The sequence below is a fragment of the Myripristis murdjan genome, chromosome 1 (assembly GCF_902150065.1).
Source record: "Myripristis murdjan chromosome 1, fMyrMur1.1, whole genome shotgun sequence".
NCBI lineage: Eukaryota > Metazoa > Chordata > Actinopteri > Holocentriformes > Holocentridae > Myripristis > Myripristis murdjan.
Window position 1 is genome coordinate 5,455,596 of NC_043980.1, and position 18,099 is coordinate 5,473,694.

At 42.5% G+C, this 18,099-nt stretch overlaps 1 protein-coding gene across 1 annotated transcript in view; it reads left to right on the top strand.

Annotated features, from left to right (window-relative positions):
• Positions 1 to 321: 321 nt before the first annotated feature.
• Positions 322 to 18,099, top strand: part of nup133 (nucleoporin 133) — a 26,279-nt gene continuing 8,501 nt past the window's right edge. The window contains exons 1-18 of the mRNA XM_030064537.1: positions 322 to 579; positions 1,574 to 1,689; positions 1,880 to 1,983; positions 3,100 to 3,333; positions 3,862 to 4,032; positions 5,898 to 6,053; positions 6,188 to 6,258; positions 7,324 to 7,471; positions 8,373 to 8,523; positions 9,255 to 9,409; positions 10,824 to 10,915; positions 11,546 to 11,709; positions 11,866 to 11,960; positions 13,059 to 13,283; positions 14,211 to 14,333; positions 14,947 to 15,046; positions 16,650 to 16,913; positions 17,902 to 18,035. Of these exons, the coding sequence (XP_029920397.1) occupies positions 452 to 579; positions 1,574 to 1,689; positions 1,880 to 1,983; positions 3,100 to 3,333; positions 3,862 to 4,032; positions 5,898 to 6,053; positions 6,188 to 6,258; positions 7,324 to 7,471; positions 8,373 to 8,523; positions 9,255 to 9,409; positions 10,824 to 10,915; positions 11,546 to 11,709; positions 11,866 to 11,960; positions 13,059 to 13,283; positions 14,211 to 14,333; positions 14,947 to 15,046; positions 16,650 to 16,913; positions 17,902 to 18,035 (2,631 nt within the window). The 5' untranslated portion in view covers positions 322 to 451. The remainder of the gene's footprint in view (positions 580 to 1,573; positions 1,690 to 1,879; positions 1,984 to 3,099; positions 3,334 to 3,861; positions 4,033 to 5,897; positions 6,054 to 6,187; positions 6,259 to 7,323; positions 7,472 to 8,372; positions 8,524 to 9,254; positions 9,410 to 10,823; positions 10,916 to 11,545; positions 11,710 to 11,865; positions 11,961 to 13,058; positions 13,284 to 14,210; positions 14,334 to 14,946; positions 15,047 to 16,649; positions 16,914 to 17,901; positions 18,036 to 18,099) is intronic.

The following is an 18,099-nucleotide window of genomic DNA, read 5'->3' on the forward strand; positions in this document are numbered from 1 at the left end:
TTAAAATCTAAAAAAAAAATATTTGTATAACAAAAATATATAGGAAATGTATAGGAATGTAAAGCTTTAAAAATTGAAAAAAAAAAAAAAAGAAAAGAAAAATATATAGGAAATGTATTGGAATGTCAAGGTTTAAAATTTGAAAAAATATATAAATATAACAAAAATATATAGGAAATGAATATAAATGTAAAGGCTTAAAATCTGAAATATATAAATATAACAAAATTATATAGGAAATGTTCAGGAATGTCAAGGTTTAAAATTTGGAAAAAAAAAAAAAAAAAGTGATGGGCGGGACTTTCCGTTGGCTGAGCGATGACGTGTATTTGAAGCGACGGCACCGCGCGCTGTTTGGAGGTTCATGGTGAGGCGACGCAGTGTAGGTTTAAACAGTGATTTGTCGGATATTTGTTGACCGCTGGGACCTCCGGGGCACCGCAGGCCAGGCATGTTCTCCCCGCGCAGCACGCCGAGCTCCGGCCGCAGGCAGCAGCCCCGGGCCGCCGGCAGGAAGAGCGTGGCCGGCACGCCGAGCAGCCTGCTCTTCTCCCCCCGCAGGACGCCGCTGGCCGCGCGGTGAGTGTCAGCCGCCGCCCGGAGGGTTAGCCAGCAGACACGGCGGCTGTTTGCCATCTAAACTCAAAAATACACATCACACATCCTCCACGGTGTGTTTATGAGAAACACTACCGAGAAAATACCCACTCTAACAAATGATTTAGCCACTCATGGAGGAGTCAATCCCACTTGTTTCCAATCAGTCAACTTCTTTTCAGACTTTTCCTGAATCAAGTGTCATTTTCCTCCTCTATAGTGGCTGATCTGCCTCATCCCGCCTTGTTTCAACATATTTATTTATTTAAAAAAATATCCCAGAACAAGCGAAACTGCTGTGGAAAAACAGCTGGGATGATTGATGGAAATGATGAAGGGGAAGAAGACAAGCTAGAAGAGTGTTAGGACTTCCAGGTTCATCTTAAGTTCAAGTTTATTTACACAGTCACAGCTGCCTCCACAAAGGGCTTTACACAGGTTATACAGTAAGGCTGGGATGATGTGCATATTGTGATTGGACATTATGATTCAATGCATTGGTTGTGTTTTAAATTCTCCTCTAGTTTGTAAAGTTTGATGAGGCTGTGATTCTCCTAGAGGTCACTATAGGTCATTTTATACAGCGATGTCCAGTTTGAGAAAAAAAAAAAAAGCTCTGCCTGCAGTGAAATGGCTGCTATGGGGGCCAACATCATCACACAGGAATCAAATGTGGCTCATTGAATCCACAAGAGTCTCAGCTTTCCAGTCAAAGCCAACTGATGCAGCTCCAAGACTGTTTAGGCCCCAGTCTGCACACACACACCATTTTACAACAGGCCACAAGAACACATGTGGACTGCAGGCTTTGGGGCCCAAACTGCATGGGATTAGCAGAAGGTGGCCGTGTCTGCAAAGGGGAGAGCCGAGCTTTTGCTAAACCGATTAATTCGTCGACGTCTAGTTTTTGTAACGGGTCGATCGATTCAAATTTTGGAAGCTGGTTTTGATGTCGATGTCCTCCTCTGTCCACCAGGTCGACGCCCACCCGCGTGCAGAGCCACTCCACCGCAGAATCGGTCAGCTTCGATGTGCAAAGCTTCGGCTCGTCGCTGCCTGTCAAAGTCATGGAGGCGCTGACGATGGCTGATGGTAAAGGAAAATCATTAAAGTCATTATTACCACAGTTATTGTTTCCCTATCCACACCCTTGCGTCTTTTGGTAACAGGCATAATGATGCTGGCCACTGTCAGTGTTTGTCAAAAGCATGCTGTTGCAGTATTGCCATTCAGTGTATATATGTGTGTGTGTGTGTTTGTGTGTGTGTGTGTGTCCCTCCAGCTGACGACCAGATCTCAGTGAAGGTGGATGAGAGCGGCTGGGCCTGGATGGTTTGTGGAGAGAGACTGATCATCTGGAAGATCTGCCAGACCGCCGTGGCCAAGGTACAGCCGGTCACTCAAACATGATTTATATTCATATATTTTTAATGGATCAACATTGCTGGTAAGATCCCAGGGACATTTCCTGGTCGAGTGTCATAAAAAGACAGCAGTGAAATAGTAGTGAGCAACACAAATCAAACACAGTGATTGAACAAATGTATTTTATTTATTCACTTACGGTCAAGTTAAAAGAAAGGAAAACTTGATGAACTTGATCTGGTGGAAGAGTCTTGGTGCCATCATGCTCCTGTTGTAAGCTCACACTTCAGAGTTTGATAGTTATATTCAAGTACGTCTTAGTCAGAAATGACCAAATGGACCTTGACAGAAAAGAGACTTGTTTGGTAACTATTTCAGAAACTCAGCCAGTTTGGCTTTAACAGTAAAATAAACAGCAGAGTACTTGCGTTTTCGCCGGTTTTATAATTGATCTTATAATAAAGTTCAGTTATTGGCTAACTGTTTATGTGTGACATCTTAAAGGTGGACAGAGTGTCACATGTTTAGGTAGTGCTCGATATTGTTCAAACATTTTCTGTGCCAGTACTGGTGACTTCAGTACCGGTTCCTGAATGTTTCTTTTTCAAGACAAATCTTGTCTTAAAATCAATTTTCTCAGGGTACAACAGTTCTTCCTGCATGCCTCCATGACGTGCAACATTAAAAGTCAAGCCAGCATTATTACATCTTGGTATAAGCATGCTGCATGCTTATTGGCTTGCTGACCCATAATTGAAACTCAGAATATTATCATTTCATGGCAACAAATTTTTGGTTCCAAATGACATTCGGTATCAAATTTTGGTGCTATGATATTTTTAATTTTGGTCTTTGGTCTCAAAGCAATTTGGTCAGTGCCATAAAGGTATCTAGCTATTAAGCCCTAACCTACCAGTTTGGTTCCCAGTCTTATCTTGATATTGTAGAAAACATGTAAAATTAAGTTTTCCCATCTGTTTTTGACCCCCTTATTGGGCCATTCAACACTGCTCTAACCAGAATTACAATCTGAATTATGGTCGTGGCAGATTAAGTGTGAACTATCTAAGAGATAAAGTGAGTTAAATATCAAACCTTTTGAATTTGAAATCATGTAGTCTGTGTGTTCCTCTCCAGCTGTCTGTCTGTAAGGAGCTGCAGCTGCCCGGCAGTGAGTTCGCCTACACAGCCGACCTGGTGGCTATAAACTCTCACATCCCACTGGATTCAGCTTCTGTTCAGTCCATCTCCGTGCTGGCGGCGGCGGCGGAGGGAAAGACTCGTTTCTGGCCCAGCCTGTCCCAGGAGGGCAACTACACGGAGACCGACATCGACATCGGCGAGCTCTGCAACTTTGTTGTTGCCGTCACAGTGAGTGGAGGCTCCTTTTAATCGTAGATGCTTCTTAAGTGAGATGCAGTGCTTCTTGAGTTAAGTTCTGAGGTTAAGGTTGGTTAGTTTGGGTTGTTTCCTGTATCAAGTCACTCTCACTGCCAAACTGCTGCACGGTCAGCTGGTTTAGGAAAAGGTTATATCGTTAAATAACCTGTGTGGAAAAAATCTGACCCAGCAGCACCTACATGTCCAACAGAAAACCAGTGTTTAGCATCGCTATATTTCCTGTTTTTTTGTAGCTTCCTATTGGATGCGGTGCTATCAATCTGGCTGTGCTGCACTGTGATTGGCTGGGAGCTACACACCCACTGCCCAAAGGCTGACGCACGAGTCTATACATTGTTTTTTTTTTTTTAAGGAAAATCCCGCTGATTCTACCTTTAAGCAAAGCACTTAACCTCCGGTTGTGGGGCTGGAGCAACAGCAGCAAACTGTAGTTGTAGAGCGTGTAGATGTGTGACTGTGTCCTCTCTCTTCACCTCCCTCTGTCCTCTCCTCTGTCAGGGCTGCAGCTTCATCTTGTCCTCCTTTAAGAGTCACCTGCTGAGGGTGAGCGTGGATTCTTCCAGAAAACTGCAGTACCGAGCTCTGCAGCAGGGCCAGGGCATGCTGTCCGGCATCGGGCGCCGCGTCTCCAGCCTGTTTGGCATCCTCTCCGCGCCGACCAACGACACTGTGAGTGATGGAGCGCGACTCCACTGTGAGGGGGAGACACGAGGGGGCAGAGGTTCAAGTCTTTGTTTAGCTCAGGAGGGGGAGTGTGACGATAAACATCTGAAGGGAAACCTGGACAGAGCAGAAGAATCCGTAACATAAAGGTGTGGGGTGTTGCTCAGAGAGGCTGTTTTTTAGTTGAAAGGTTGCTGGTTTGATCCTTGGCACTGATGCTTCCTAGTTCTGCCAAAATGCCCCTGAGTATAAGAAAGATCTTCAAAATGAGCCATCCTCAGCTAAAAATATCAACAGTTACTTGGTTCCTTGTAAAAATGAACCACATCGGTACAGAAACATAGAACCTAACAATACTCACATGACCTCAACTTAATATTTGGATGAAGCCCTGGTGATTTGTATTTTATACGTTTTGTCTCTGGTTAAATCTGCACCTAACTGTGGCTGCGTGGCACATGTTGAGACGTGGTTTCGTTAGTCCCTGTTGAAAACGGCTCACAGTGGCAGCGCGGTCCAGACAGGAGGAGAAAGGTTCGATAAAGAAAGACGAATACGGCAGAACCTGGAAACGTTTGGGTAAGATTAAAGTAAAATACAGGAGAGCCGAGTGATGTGCCCCTTATTTTCTTCTCTCTGAGATGGGACTTCATCACAGAAATTTACCTTTTAAATCAATATAAATCTTTGTCTCACAGTTCCAGTGTAAACATGGTACCAACTTACAATGACTTCCTATTAGTGTTGCAAAATTCCCGGAATTTTCAAAGTTGGAAAATTTCAATGGGAATTTTTTGAAATTAACGGGAATGCAAACATGTTACATTATAATGAATTTCCATGGAATTTTCGGGAATTTTCCCTAGCTGAGTCAAACTGTGTTAATTCAGGCATAGGACTGTGTGCAGTACTATTGTTAAGGGGTGCATATGAAGTGGTGCAAACTACCCATTAAAATGCATAGAAATGCAGGAAAGTGAATCGTGATGCTGATGTGATGATCGTCTGTCTCAGTGGAAGTGCTCAAAAATGTGCTCAAAATTATTTGCATATGTGAATCATGGTGGACAGTTTAATTTGCATTGAATCATGCAACATATTTGTTTCCACCAAAATGCAAAGTTGACTGTTTATATTTAAGTTTTATCTCACACACTTGGGTATGGGGATGATGATTTTACAGTATGCTGGCATTGTGGCCTTTGGGTTAGAGGTGAGTCCTGAGTTCAGGAGATTAGGGTTTCCATTTCCAAAATGGTGATATTGATGTTGACATTCATTTTATTGATGATTGTTTATTTTTGCCCCATTCACCTTAACAACAGCAAAAACGAAAATTTCCAAAATTCCCAAGCTTAAATTTCAATGGAAACTTTTTAAAAACCTCATTCAAATTGATGACAAGAAAAAAAAAAAAACGAAAATTCCCAAAATTCCCGAGCCGAATTTTCCCAGGAATTTTCAGAAAAATTGAAAAAAAGTGACAGCAAAAATCTTATGAAAATTTCCAATATTCCATAGCGAAAATTCCCATGGGAATCTTCGGAAACTTTCCGGGAAATTTACCGGAAACTTTCCACCCCTTCGCATCACTACTTCCTATTAACTGTGGAGTTTTATATAAAATGGTTTTTATACTGCAACATACATTTCTACAGACATGTACTCACTTTGTTAGAAATGTGTTTTGAAAGAGCTGAATACTGCCCGGCACCACAAAATGTGCAAAAAAAATCAAGTGATCTTAATATTTTTGGAAAGCTCTGAATGGATTCATGTCCGCTGTGAGGGACTGGAGGTGAGCTAGAACTTTGCCTGGCTGTGTGAGCGGAGCAGGAAGCTCACCTGGCCTGTGGCTCTCCTCCCCGCAGCTCCACAGCGTGCTCTGGGTGGAGGCCGCCAGCTGCTTCTACGCCCTGACCAGCTCCAGCCTCAGCAAGTGGGAGCTGGACGAGAGCTCGGAGCGCCAGGTCCTCAGCTGGGACGCCAGCCGGGCTCTGACGGAGAGCATCGCCGACGCCATCTGGGTACGTGTGGCAGGCTCTCTGTCAGCTTCTTGTTTGTTTTGGGTGTCGTGTTACCAGGACAACCAGACAGGATGCCACGCACACCGCACATCTTACAAATAAATAGGACTTTGTGACCTTTTCCCTCCCAACAGGGATCTGAGAGCAACTATGAGGAGATGAAGGAGGGAGCGAACGTCACGTATCTGGATATGAAGCTCAGCCAGTGAGTGTGTTGCCGTGTGTGTGTGTGTTTTTTTTTTTTTATACATATAATTACTTCCTCATTTTAGATCCAGCAGAATTAACTGTCGAACTGGTTTAAGCTGCGAAAGGGAAGAGAATCTTGTTTCCATGAGGAGAGATGTGATAGATTCATCCTGTTTACCTAAATTTAATTCTGGTGTCATTTATGGTCATTTCTCCACCTTCAGGAAGCGAGAAATCCAAAATTAATATTAAAATATAAATTGTACCCGAAGCAGCAGTGAGGTTCCGTCCAGAGAAAGCTGGACTCGCCAACCTTCGATCTTTTTCCTCTCTTGTCTCTTTGCTTTCCTTTGGTATGAGACACCGGCCCGGTTGTTCACCATGAGCAAGCTGTGTGCAGTTTACTGACGTCACTATACAGGATTCCTGGGTATTCAGGTTCAAGTTGTAAAGTTTTTCCAACAGTTACCTGTTGCAGCCAGTTTACAAAGTCGCCTAATGCAGCTTTATAGTATGACAATTTCGTCAGATTGAGCCCTTCTCTGTCTACTGTGGAGGGTGGCAAGTGGAAAAAAATGGTAGCGTGTACGTGGTGTAGGTTCATTATGTCCTAAGTAAATTACCGTAACGTTTTTCTTTTTACGGACAATTTTAGAAAACAAATGTTTTACCTTCTTGACAGTTTCAGCGTGAATCTTCCGCCTTCATCAGAAGCGTCACCAGAATGTTAGATGGTGACGTGCCTTATCAGCTGGTGTTACGGAGGCGTGACCGGTCTGTCAAATTTGACAGGTCGGTCATGCCTCCTGACACCAAAACTGTCAAGAAGGTAAAACATTTGTTTTCTAAAATTGTCCGTAAAAAGAAAAACGTTACGGGTGTGTACAATTTACATGCGAAATTGTTAAATGAATGATCAAAACATCAGTATTGAATCAAAGGTTTGATTAGGTCGATTAGATTAGGCTCTAGGCTGTGAACAGGGTGGATGCGCTTCAACATTAAACAAGGGGAGGTTGTAAAGTTTCATACTCATTTAATGTACATTTTTGTAAAAGTAGGATTTGCTGTGCTGTTGCAGAGCGGGCCTGGTGGTTCTGGCTGCGTCCTGGCACCCGTCGGACACGCCGTGCCTGGCCTACTTCTGCCTGGTCACCCTGCAGGACAGAGGAGCCGCCATCTCCGACCAGTTCACCGTGGAGGTCACCAAGTACAACCCGCCCTTCCAGGTCAGACCCCTCCCTCCGTAAGCTCCTGCCTCTGCCACCGGCAGTCACATCCAGGTCAAATGGTTCAGCGGTCTTCCTCACGGGGTCTGTTAAGCCAGCGAGGGGATTTTAGTTTGTCCTCAGTGTTTCATGAGCGCCTTCGTGTGTCATGAAAGAGGAACTGTTTTCCCAACACAGCGCTCATAAGCTGACGTTTAACATTGTCCTTTTTTTGTGTTCAGTTACATGACGCAAATGCATTTTTATTCTATTTCTTCTTACATTTGTGGACGTATTTATAGTAATTTCTTTCTTTGATATTAAATTGTGCTGTTATGTCAAATTGAATTTCTCTGACATCTCATCATAAGATGTACAAGTTACTGATTTTGTCTTAGGTCTTTATTTCTCCAGTTTCTCTGCTTTGTGTCTGCTATTTAAATCCTTTTTTTGCATTTGAACCTTGCATCTTCTTTTGAATTTGGCATCATGATTTTTTTTTTTTTTTTTTTTTTTTGCTCCATGCACCAAATACTTATGCTGGATGCACAAAGCTTTCTGAAATCTAGTTTCCCTAAATTCTTTTTTTTTTTTTTTTTTTTTTTTGTATTTGTACCCTGACTGCTTTTCCTTTGGCAGGATTCATGAGGATGACATGACCACATGATTTTGGCTGGACTCCTCAGAGCAAATGTAAAAAAAAAAACTATGCCTTAATGTGTCATCATGGCCTCTATGAAAAGAAAAATTCATGGAATGCACAAAATTAGCTTTTAGAAACTGTCAAAAGGAAGAACTTAAGTGACTGAGTAGTTTTGCCAAATGTTTTTGGAGGTATTGATTCATGGCAGAGTGCCCAGTCAGATTTAGGTGAAGGGTCTGTCATGTTTTATTTCTGTGTGTTGATGTGTGAACCGGTCAGAGCGAAGAGGCCCTGCAGTCCACTCGCCTGGTGCTGCCGCGCTCCCCCGGCTCGGCCGCCTTCCTCTACAACCAGGAGCTGGTGTTCGCCTGCTCGACGGGCACCGGCAGGGCGGGGCTGCCCGAGGAGAAGCTCGCCTTCAACTCCCCTGGTGAGACTCAACAAACGACCCCAGTGTCTCTTTAAAAGTTAAAAAAAAAGCAACAAAGTTAAAAAAAAAGCAACAAAAAATGTCAGTGTCAATAACTTGTCATGTGCCCTTGAGCATCAATTACAGCTTGACAACGACGTCTCATGCTGTTCACAAGTCGACTTATTGTCTGCTGAGGCATGGCATCCCACTCTTCTTGAAGGGCGGCCCTCAGGACATTGAGGTTCTGGGGTACAGAGCTCCGAGCCTCTACACGGCGACTCAGCTGATCCCATAGGTTTTCTATGGGATGCAGGTCTGAGAAAGTGCAGGCCACTCCATCTGAGGTACCCCAGTCTCCAGCAGCCGTTCCCTAATGATACGACCTCGATGAGCTGGAGCATCAAACACCTGATGTGAATTTTGCCGTTAAACTCTTTGTTAGAGAACAGCAACTTGTGCAAAAAGTACTGAAACACTGAACAGTTGGACATGTGCATTCAAAAGTTTACAGAAGGTCACATTAAGTTCACCTGGAAAGGTTATAATGCATTTTAGGTTCATCCTGAAATTTCACCCGAAAGCCGAATATCCCTAACTTTTTGTGCGTAGTGTATATATGCACATGAGAACAGCATTGATTTGCCAGATAAGTCACAGATCATGAACGAGCAGCAAACGTCTGCCCTCGTCTCTGCTGATGTAAACCCTCCTCCACCATCTTGTCCCTGTGGTTCTCACTGTCTCCCCAGGCGATGCCGTGCATGGCGGCGGCTGCTGTGCCAACCTGCCGGTCTTCTTCTCGCAGAACAGCGGCCTGGTGGCGGTGGTGGCCCGGGAGAGCGCCTCCATCCTGCCTGAGACCATGGAGGACTCGCTCTGCTCCTCGCTGGCTGCCGCTCCGGAGGTAAAGCTCAGCTGTGAAACATCTGGAGCCGCCGATCATCAAGTAAACTGTAAAATCTGAAAACGGGCTTTGGAGGTGAAGAAAATAACCAGAGGGTTTTAACCACGGCACAGGACAAAACTGGGAGAGGCCTGAGCCAGAAACTTGTAAGGAGCAATGTTATTTTAAGATGGGCAGCAGGAGCAGCCTCCATCGTAGAGCTGGTGGTTGAAATCAGTATAGCAATAATAACAAGAAGCTTTTTTATTTTTATAATGATATATATCACAAGGTTTCATTTGGAAAATAAAAAATTTCATGTTATCATAGGTTTAGACGGTGGAATTGGGTGTCTTGATATCCCTGAATCACCGTATCATCACCATCACAGTCACAATAGGATGCTGCTAAAAAAAAGATACAGTAATGAAGATGAAACAGTAATATTGAATTATCGCTCAGCCCTGCACCGAGGCTGAGCAAATCAAATCAATTAACTTGTAAAGCTTCTCTAGATTTTAAAGACAGGACAAACAAAATCCGAGTCATTGAGTAGGACATACATTTTGTGTCTGTATGTACACGAGTCCATGTGTGTGTAAATGGGAGATGAATCATCAGAAAGTATGAAGTCTACAAGCATCTGCAAAAGCATTCTGTCCACAGAAGTCGCAGTTTAAATGATTTTATTTGCATCAGTGAGAACATTTAAAGGAATACTCCAGCATTTTGGGCAAAATACTGTTTTTCTGAGTTAACCAGACTGACAACAAGATGCTCATTTGGCCCAAAACACTGGAGTATTTGAAGAGTTCATTTGCAAAAACAGATAAAAGCCATCCTTAAAATGAATACACCTTTTTCACTGCTACTGCTTGGAGTACACACACACATATACACACACACACAAAGCATGATTTAGGATAATAAACATTATACCAGGCTAAATAAACATATAAAAAATAGAAATAAATATAAAGTAAATTTTAATAAAATTCAAAAAAGTTTGAAAAGGTTTAATAAATTCAAATGGAGATATCTGTTTTTGCAAATGAACTCTTCATTTCTTTATCTGTTTTTATTTGCATCAATGAAAACATTCAAAACCAGAACAACCAGGGCTGTGCCTGCTGGATCCGTCCCCTGCTGAGTTTAGCTTTCACCACTAGGTGGCACTATTAGTTTAGTTCAGAGAATGGTCAGTTAGTAAGTGATATTCCAGTTTGAAGGCCTTCGCCCTGCTGGTGGGAGTCCAGCAAAAATGCGGGACAGTTTGGAGGTGTGTGGCTCAGAAAGATGTTTTATTTTGTTTTATTTGTTTTTATTCTGGTCAGTGTTTCAGTATTTAAGAAATAAAGGAAACAGTCTTTGTATGCTTTTAAGAGCGTTTGTGGCTCAGTCTGAAATTGCTTCGTCTTGTATTTCTCTGCTGAAGGTTTCAGCGATGGAGACTCCGACCAGAGTGGAGCCTGTAGCTCAGGAAGACAAAACCAAGCTGCTCAAGGCCGCCTTCCTGCAGTTCTGTCGGTACGTTCGCCAAACGCCTCCCAGATCTGCTGTTCACTAAGGAAAAGGGATGGAACTGGCATGTAGTGCCACCCAGTACTTAATGTTTCGTGATTCAAATCAGCATCTATAGAGGAATCACTGTTACTGTTTTTTTTTTTTTTTAGCAGGACTGAATTTTGATCAGTGAGTGGTTTGCAGATATTTAGTTTTACAGATATTTTGTGCCAGTGTTCAGTATCTTTAACCACTTTGATGCCAAATAAGTAAACACTGGAAATATTGTTGGCACAGTTGAGATACCTTTGAAACAGCCTTTAAAAGTCATATTTACCACAGAAGTGAAACCCAGGATGATGATTAATGCATATATAGTTGTGTAGAATCAGATGAGAATATTGCATTAGAATCGTTTTATTTCATGGGCTTCCCATACATAACCAGTTCAGTGTTGATCCATTATACAGTAAATATATAATCAAACAAAGTGCATCCATCAGTTTAGAGGCTGTCGGCATCATCTCACTTTTATTAAAAGGACAACATAGCAGGGCTGATTTTCTCTTTGTCATTGTTTTTGTTCTTTCTGAGTTTTAGACAATCAGTGTGTTGGGCGGCAGTTAAACTTAAAAAAAATCTTTCCCCTGTCAGTAATGACCTGGTGGGAGCGCAGACTGTGACGGACGAGCTCTTCCCCGCCGAGGGCGACGGGGAGGACGGAGCCGAGCTGGACGGCCTGGTCACCCGCATCAACCTGGACCTGGTGGACGATTATCCAGCCTCCGACCCCCGCTGGGCCGAGTCTGTCCCCGACGGTGAGGGAAGAGGGAGAGGGTGTAAACTAAATTATTTAAGCCTCCAGAGTTTCTGTACATATCATTTTAAAGAGAGTAAGCGGACAGTAAAGAGACCATTGACGAGGGCACAGTTCAGACAAAATGTTTACGTCCATCTGCTTCCTGTCTGTCCAGAGAGCGCCGGCTTCCCGCTCACCTCCCTCATCATCCTCCACCAGCTGGAGGACAAGATGAAGGCCCATGGCTGCTTCATGGACTTCCTGCTCCAGGTGGGTGCACACACACACACACACACACACACACACACACACACACACGCTGGACACAGCCCCAAGTAACAGCAAAGTCTCTTCTCACAATGTTTTTTCTCGCAAATTTGTGATTTTATAATCTCAGAATTTTCTGGGGGTTTTTTCCTCATAAATTTGTGAGGTTTTTTTTTTTGTTATATATTTAATTTTTTCCCATTCATATCTTTTTTCCATCAATGTCACTAATACGCCGTCGGACAAGATACAATACAGTTGTCTCTCGCTATAACGCGGTTCACCTTTCGCGGCCTCGCAGTTTCGCGGATTTTTTTTAGTGCAATTTTGCATGTTTTTTTTTTTTTTTTTTTTTAATTGCCAATCAGGACGCATTGTGTTCTGCGTCCTGATTGGCTAAGGGACTGTAGACCATTGTCAATCAGTCTTCTCCATGCCCTGTCTCCTGTACAGTGTACAGTACAGAATGCATTCAGCTTGCCTAAAGTGTGTAGTGAGGGGTTTTACAGCCTTAAAACGTCTATAATAATAATTGTAAAAACTAAAGCTGACTACTTTGTGGATTTCGCCTATTGCGGGTTATTTTTAGAACGTAGCTCCCGCGATTAACGAGGGACCGCTGTACTTACATTAAAAGTAGAGAAACATTGCCACCTTTTATAAAAGACAGTTACACCAGCGTTTCCACACAGGTGACTGGTTTCGCACTAAAACTGGGATTTGACAGCAGCGTGGTAACAGCACGTTGACATACTGGTGTATTCACTGTCATTCAGTCGGTAAATAAATGTGTGCATCAGATCTCTCAGTAGAGCCTGGAAAGTGCTGATTCCTGCATTACATTACAAAACAAGTATCTTGCACTGCACCATCTTGGTTTTTAAAGTAATATCCACATACAGTCATTACAGACAACCTGAAGCCAAAGTATGCTCGCCTTTTTGAACTTGGCCCACAAGGGGGCAGCATATTCATATTACAATAAGCTCTAAAGAGACTGTAACATTATCTGAACACATGTAGAATTTTCTTGCCCACATGTCTGCTTGAGCATATAATATATGATCAGTATAATCAAATAAACACGTATGTCTCTGTCAGGTGGGGCTGCTGGACCGTCTCAGCCAGACGACGGTCCGCTCGTCTCCCATGGCGACGCGCCTGCTGCTGTGCGAGCATGCCGAGAAGCTGCAGGCCGCCATGGTGCTGAAGAACCACCACGCCAAGCACAGCGAGCTGGTGAACCGGGCCATCGCCGCCGCGCTGCAGAGGAGCGGCATCAACGTGCCGCCCAGCCTCACGGCCGCTGACGTCTTCTTCAGAGAGGTAAGGCCCGAGCGCGCACCGCCGTAATTCGGTGGGATTATATTCTGCTGTAGGTCGGGCAGCAGGACAACCTGTGATGGACTAAATATATTATCTTTCACCGGTGGAAACCTCTCGGCTGTTTCCTCTGCTTCTCTGCTCTGTCTTGTTTTTCTTAACTGAAGATTTAATGTTATAATTTTCCTTTTAGATTTACACTACAAAAATATCCATCTTATCAAATCATTTAGACTCATTCTTTCTTAAAATCAACCATCATTTTCTTGTTCCCTGTGAGCTGATCTGCCTTATTCTGCCTTGGCTCAGCATATTTATACTTGGTCCCGGAAAAAAAAAAATCCTTAAATAAGTTCATTAGCGTGTAAAACAAGTGGGATTATCTCATCCCAGTGGCAAAGTTTTGACCTTGTTTGAAGAAAAACAAGAGTTGAACTCTTGACGATGAGACTGACTTGTTAAGGTGGAGTTTTCTTTGCTGTGTAGAAGCTGTGTTTCACTTAAGCTCATCATGAAACCTAAACTGCACTGTGAGTGTGTGGGTGTGTGTGGGTGTGAAATTGTTTTCAGGAAATAGTGAATTTATTCTTAGTTTCTGCTGCCTGTCCAAGTGCAGCTCAGTATGTAATTGTAATGTAGTTTTTTAGTAGTAATCTTTATAACAAGTCTTTAATAATAATGATGATAATAAAAACTACAGTAAAATCAAATTATAATATCGAGCAATGTTAAAAATAACCTAATATACAATAAAGACTAGTTTTAAGTAAATGTAGTGACTTGACTTGACAAAAACAAAATACCTACAAGCCAATGTTTATTGGTAGTTGCCTGACTGACGTGTGGGCGTTGTGTAATTTTTAAATATCTGTAGTGTAGTAGAGCAGAAAATGTTGTGAAAGATGTGAAAGGCCTCTGCGTGTCTCTCAGGTGTCTCAGATCTCCTCGGTGTTTGACTGCCTGCTGGAGGAGGAGGAGAGCAGCCTGAAGGAGAACCCGGTGGACTCGGTGCAGTGGGCTGAGGTCGTCCTCACCGTCAACACCATCATCAAGGTAAACACGCCGCCACAAGAGTCTGCACACACACACACCATTTTACAACAGGCCACAAGAAATGTAGCCGAACTTTAGAGCGACATTTAGTCTCCTCTCCGACAACCAAGCATGATATACTTGGTACTAATGGATATAGTCTAGTTGGAAAGGGGGGGGTCCACGCGCATAGGGTGGGTTTTTTTTTATCGGGACCTGCTTTTTCTCAATCCTTGAAGGGTGTATTTTAAGATTCTGCCAGGTACCAAGCTGAAATAATGTCCCATGGGGTTCATTTTTAACCCTTTCTTACAAAACCCTGGTACAAAATCTGAAAATGGAAAAAATAGAAAATAGCATAACTTTTGAACCATACATGCTACAGGGACAAATGAACACATTTTTCCATACAATTTGGACCCAGGGAATCCATTAAAATGGTTATTATTAATACCTTTTACTAAAAAAGGCCTTGAAAGTGATTGAATAGTCTCAGATTCTTAATAGATTTCTGAAATACTAAATATCTTGCTTGGAAAAGAAATAACTGTATACATTTTTTTTTTTTATCGTACTGTGTGTGTGTATGTGTGTGTGTGTGTGTGTGTGTGTGTGTGTGTGTGTGTGTGTGTAGGACATGCTTCAGGCTGCCGGTCAGTACAGAGAGGTCAAGGCCTCCATGTACAGAGCAGCTGAAAGCGCTGCAGCGGAGCCCGAGTACATCCCCTGGACAGGTAACGTCACTTTTTACGCCACGTCTGCATTTTAGATATGAAGCGGATCGTCTCGTCAACAACATCCCATTCAGCTTCAGTTCTTCGTTCACCAACCTAACAAGCGGCTAATAGTGCGCAGGTCAGGGGTCAGAGGTCACAGTGTGCTGCTAAAGGGGAAGCTGTGCATAGATTGGCCATAATGAATTACTTTGAGTGCCAAAAGAGGATCTTATGTCGCATCTATTTAAGCAGGAAAATCCCTTTGATATTAAATCATGTATTTTACAAAGGAGACCTGACACCAGTACAAGTCAAAAAAATAAATTAATTTTATTTTTACAGAGTGCCTTTGTCCATGAATTTAAAATATCATCATCGTTTTGTCACAACTCTGTCAGTTTCAAACAGACAGGCCAGTTTTTCTGTAATTTTTTTGTTTGTTTTTTAAAGAAGAATTGAGTTTATTTGAGAGCAAAAATGTGTTTATCCACAGGAAGTGTGTCAGTCGGGGTCGTGTCGGCTGATTTTTTTTTTTGTTTCACCGTGTTAGATAAGAAGATTCACACAGTCTGTTTTGTGTCTGACGAGACAAACCAGAGCAAGAAGAGAAACAGGAAGTGCCACCTCAGTTCTAGTTTGCATGTGGCGTGAGCGCACGAGAAATATGCGATACTTATCTTACTCATCAGGACGTTTCTCGGCAGTGTCGACAGGAAGTGCTGATCTCACAGCGTCAGAAACTCGATGAGGGCTGTGTGAAGGAGTGTCGCCCTACATGGTGCACTCACAGCACTGTTTTTGTGTGGGGAAAAATTGTGTCAGCCTACATTTTTGGTTTTTACAGCTTAATTGAAAATTTGCACAGAGATTTCCAGTTAAAGGAGAAAAATAGTCAAATATGATTAAGAACCTTTTTAGCTGTCAAGTATATAATTCAAAAAGAAATTAGGAAACTAAGAAATTTCCATGTGGTCAATTTATTTAACCTATTCATGTAACTTACAGAAAATGTGCTGTATCATGATATGTACTGTCATATGAAATGATCTATGTAAGGATATGTGATTGAGGTTATATTGCACAGCTCTATTAGTGATGTACAAATACTCCCTGACTCACACAAAGTGGTGCAATCTGCCTTTTATTCCTCGCAGTGCCTCTTGTGGCCAGCAGGTGGCACAGTTTCATACTCTGACAATAAACTCGTAAAACTTGGAATTTGAGATCTTTTTTTTATAACTTGAACTTTTTATTACACTGCAGACATGGTGCTCAGTCACAGTCGCACATCATTCAAGTCATTTTTCGTCATGGTAGGATATAAAAAGCTTTGTCAAAATTATTTGTTAGGAATATTCTGACGCTGGCAACTTGTGTCTCTCAAAAAGAAAAAAAAAATCAGTGTTAAATAGGTCAGTAGTTATATGTCTTAGCATCTCTGGATAACGCGTATTACCTGGGACGATCTAGAAATAAATGCTTGGTTTTTTCCTGTTATATCTTCTATATGATCACTAGTTTACGCTTGTCTTCCCACGTCTTTATATTTTGAGTGAAATTGGAGATATTTCATGTTTTGATATTTTCAGATGGTGGACTAACTGGTCTTCTTCTCCCTCAGCCTCCGGTGGCATGGGCGGCGTCCGCACCATCATCTCCCGTCAGCACGAGCTCATCCTGCGCTCGGTGTACCCGCACGCCGACTCGGAGCTGCGCGGCGCCCTGTGCGAGCAGCTGGTGGCGCTGTTGGACATCTACCTGGGCGGCTACGTGGCCCAGCTGACCTCCCTGCAGCAGCGCGGGCCCCCGGGGGCCCAGCAGGAGCGCTACAACAGCCTGGAGATGGAGTACAGCCAGCGGCGCTCGGAGCTGCTCGCCCCGCTGCGTGAGTGCAGGGTCACATGACCTCATGAATGACTGACAGGGTTGCAAAGGGGCGGACTATTTCTTGTAAATTTCCAGAAACTTTGCAGAAATTTTCTATGGGAAATTAAGCTGGGGAATTTTGGAAACTTTGTATTGTCATAAGCAGACATGCATGCAAACTAATACAAATTTAAACAATGACATTTTTGACTTTGATTTATTTGTGGGTAGAACTTTAATCAGTTCTTTCACTGTACAACAAAAAACGTGAATGTTGAATAAAATAAACATATTTCCTAACCCTTCCCCCCCAAAAAACAAAGAAAAACAAAAAGGAAAAAGGAAAATGAAAGCATTTTGTGACAGTCACTGTTCCACTGTCACTGTGACTGTCAAATACAAAGCAGAAATGCAAAAAAAAACTTTAAAAAAAAGAGTGTAAATTAGACTGTGACTTTTCCTTTTCACACTGAACTACATTTTACATTTTTAATACTTAATACTTCTATACTTGAGCATTTTTAATTCAGGACTTTGAATGGATTTTTTTTTTATTATAGTAATGATACTTGTACTTAAGTAAAGGATTTGAGGACTTTTCCACCACTGCAGAAAAATAAATGGGTATGTCCAGATGATGAGCTTTAGAAGCAGTAAGAAATGCCAGGAAAAGAAATAAATGCTGCACAATTAAATCAAAATCAGAACGCAGCCGTACAAATCATAATCTCCAGATGCAGCAAAAATCACACCATGCTCATTTTACTGTTTTTTTTCCAAGTTAAAATAAAATTATGATGCAAAAATGATCAATCTAACTAAAAGCACAAATATTGCAGTATCTGTCAAAATAAAAGCATTTTGAATTTTTTTTTTTTTTTTTTTTTTTTTAACCATATCATGCAGCCCTTTGACTACATACAAAAATGTATTACAGCACTTCATCACTGATTGGTCACTGTGTGTGTGTGTGTGTGTGTGTGTGTGTGTGTGTGTGTGTGTTGCAGTGGAGCTGGGTCAGTACCAGTGGGTGGCCGTTCTGGCGGAGAAGTACTGCGACTTCGACATCCTGGTGCAGATGTGCGAGCAGACGGAAAACCAGAGCCGCCTGCAGCACTACATGGCCAAGTTCGCCGACCAGGTACACAGCAACGTCCACCCAGGTTACCCAGGTTACCCAGGTTACCCAGTTTATGGGGAGCCAT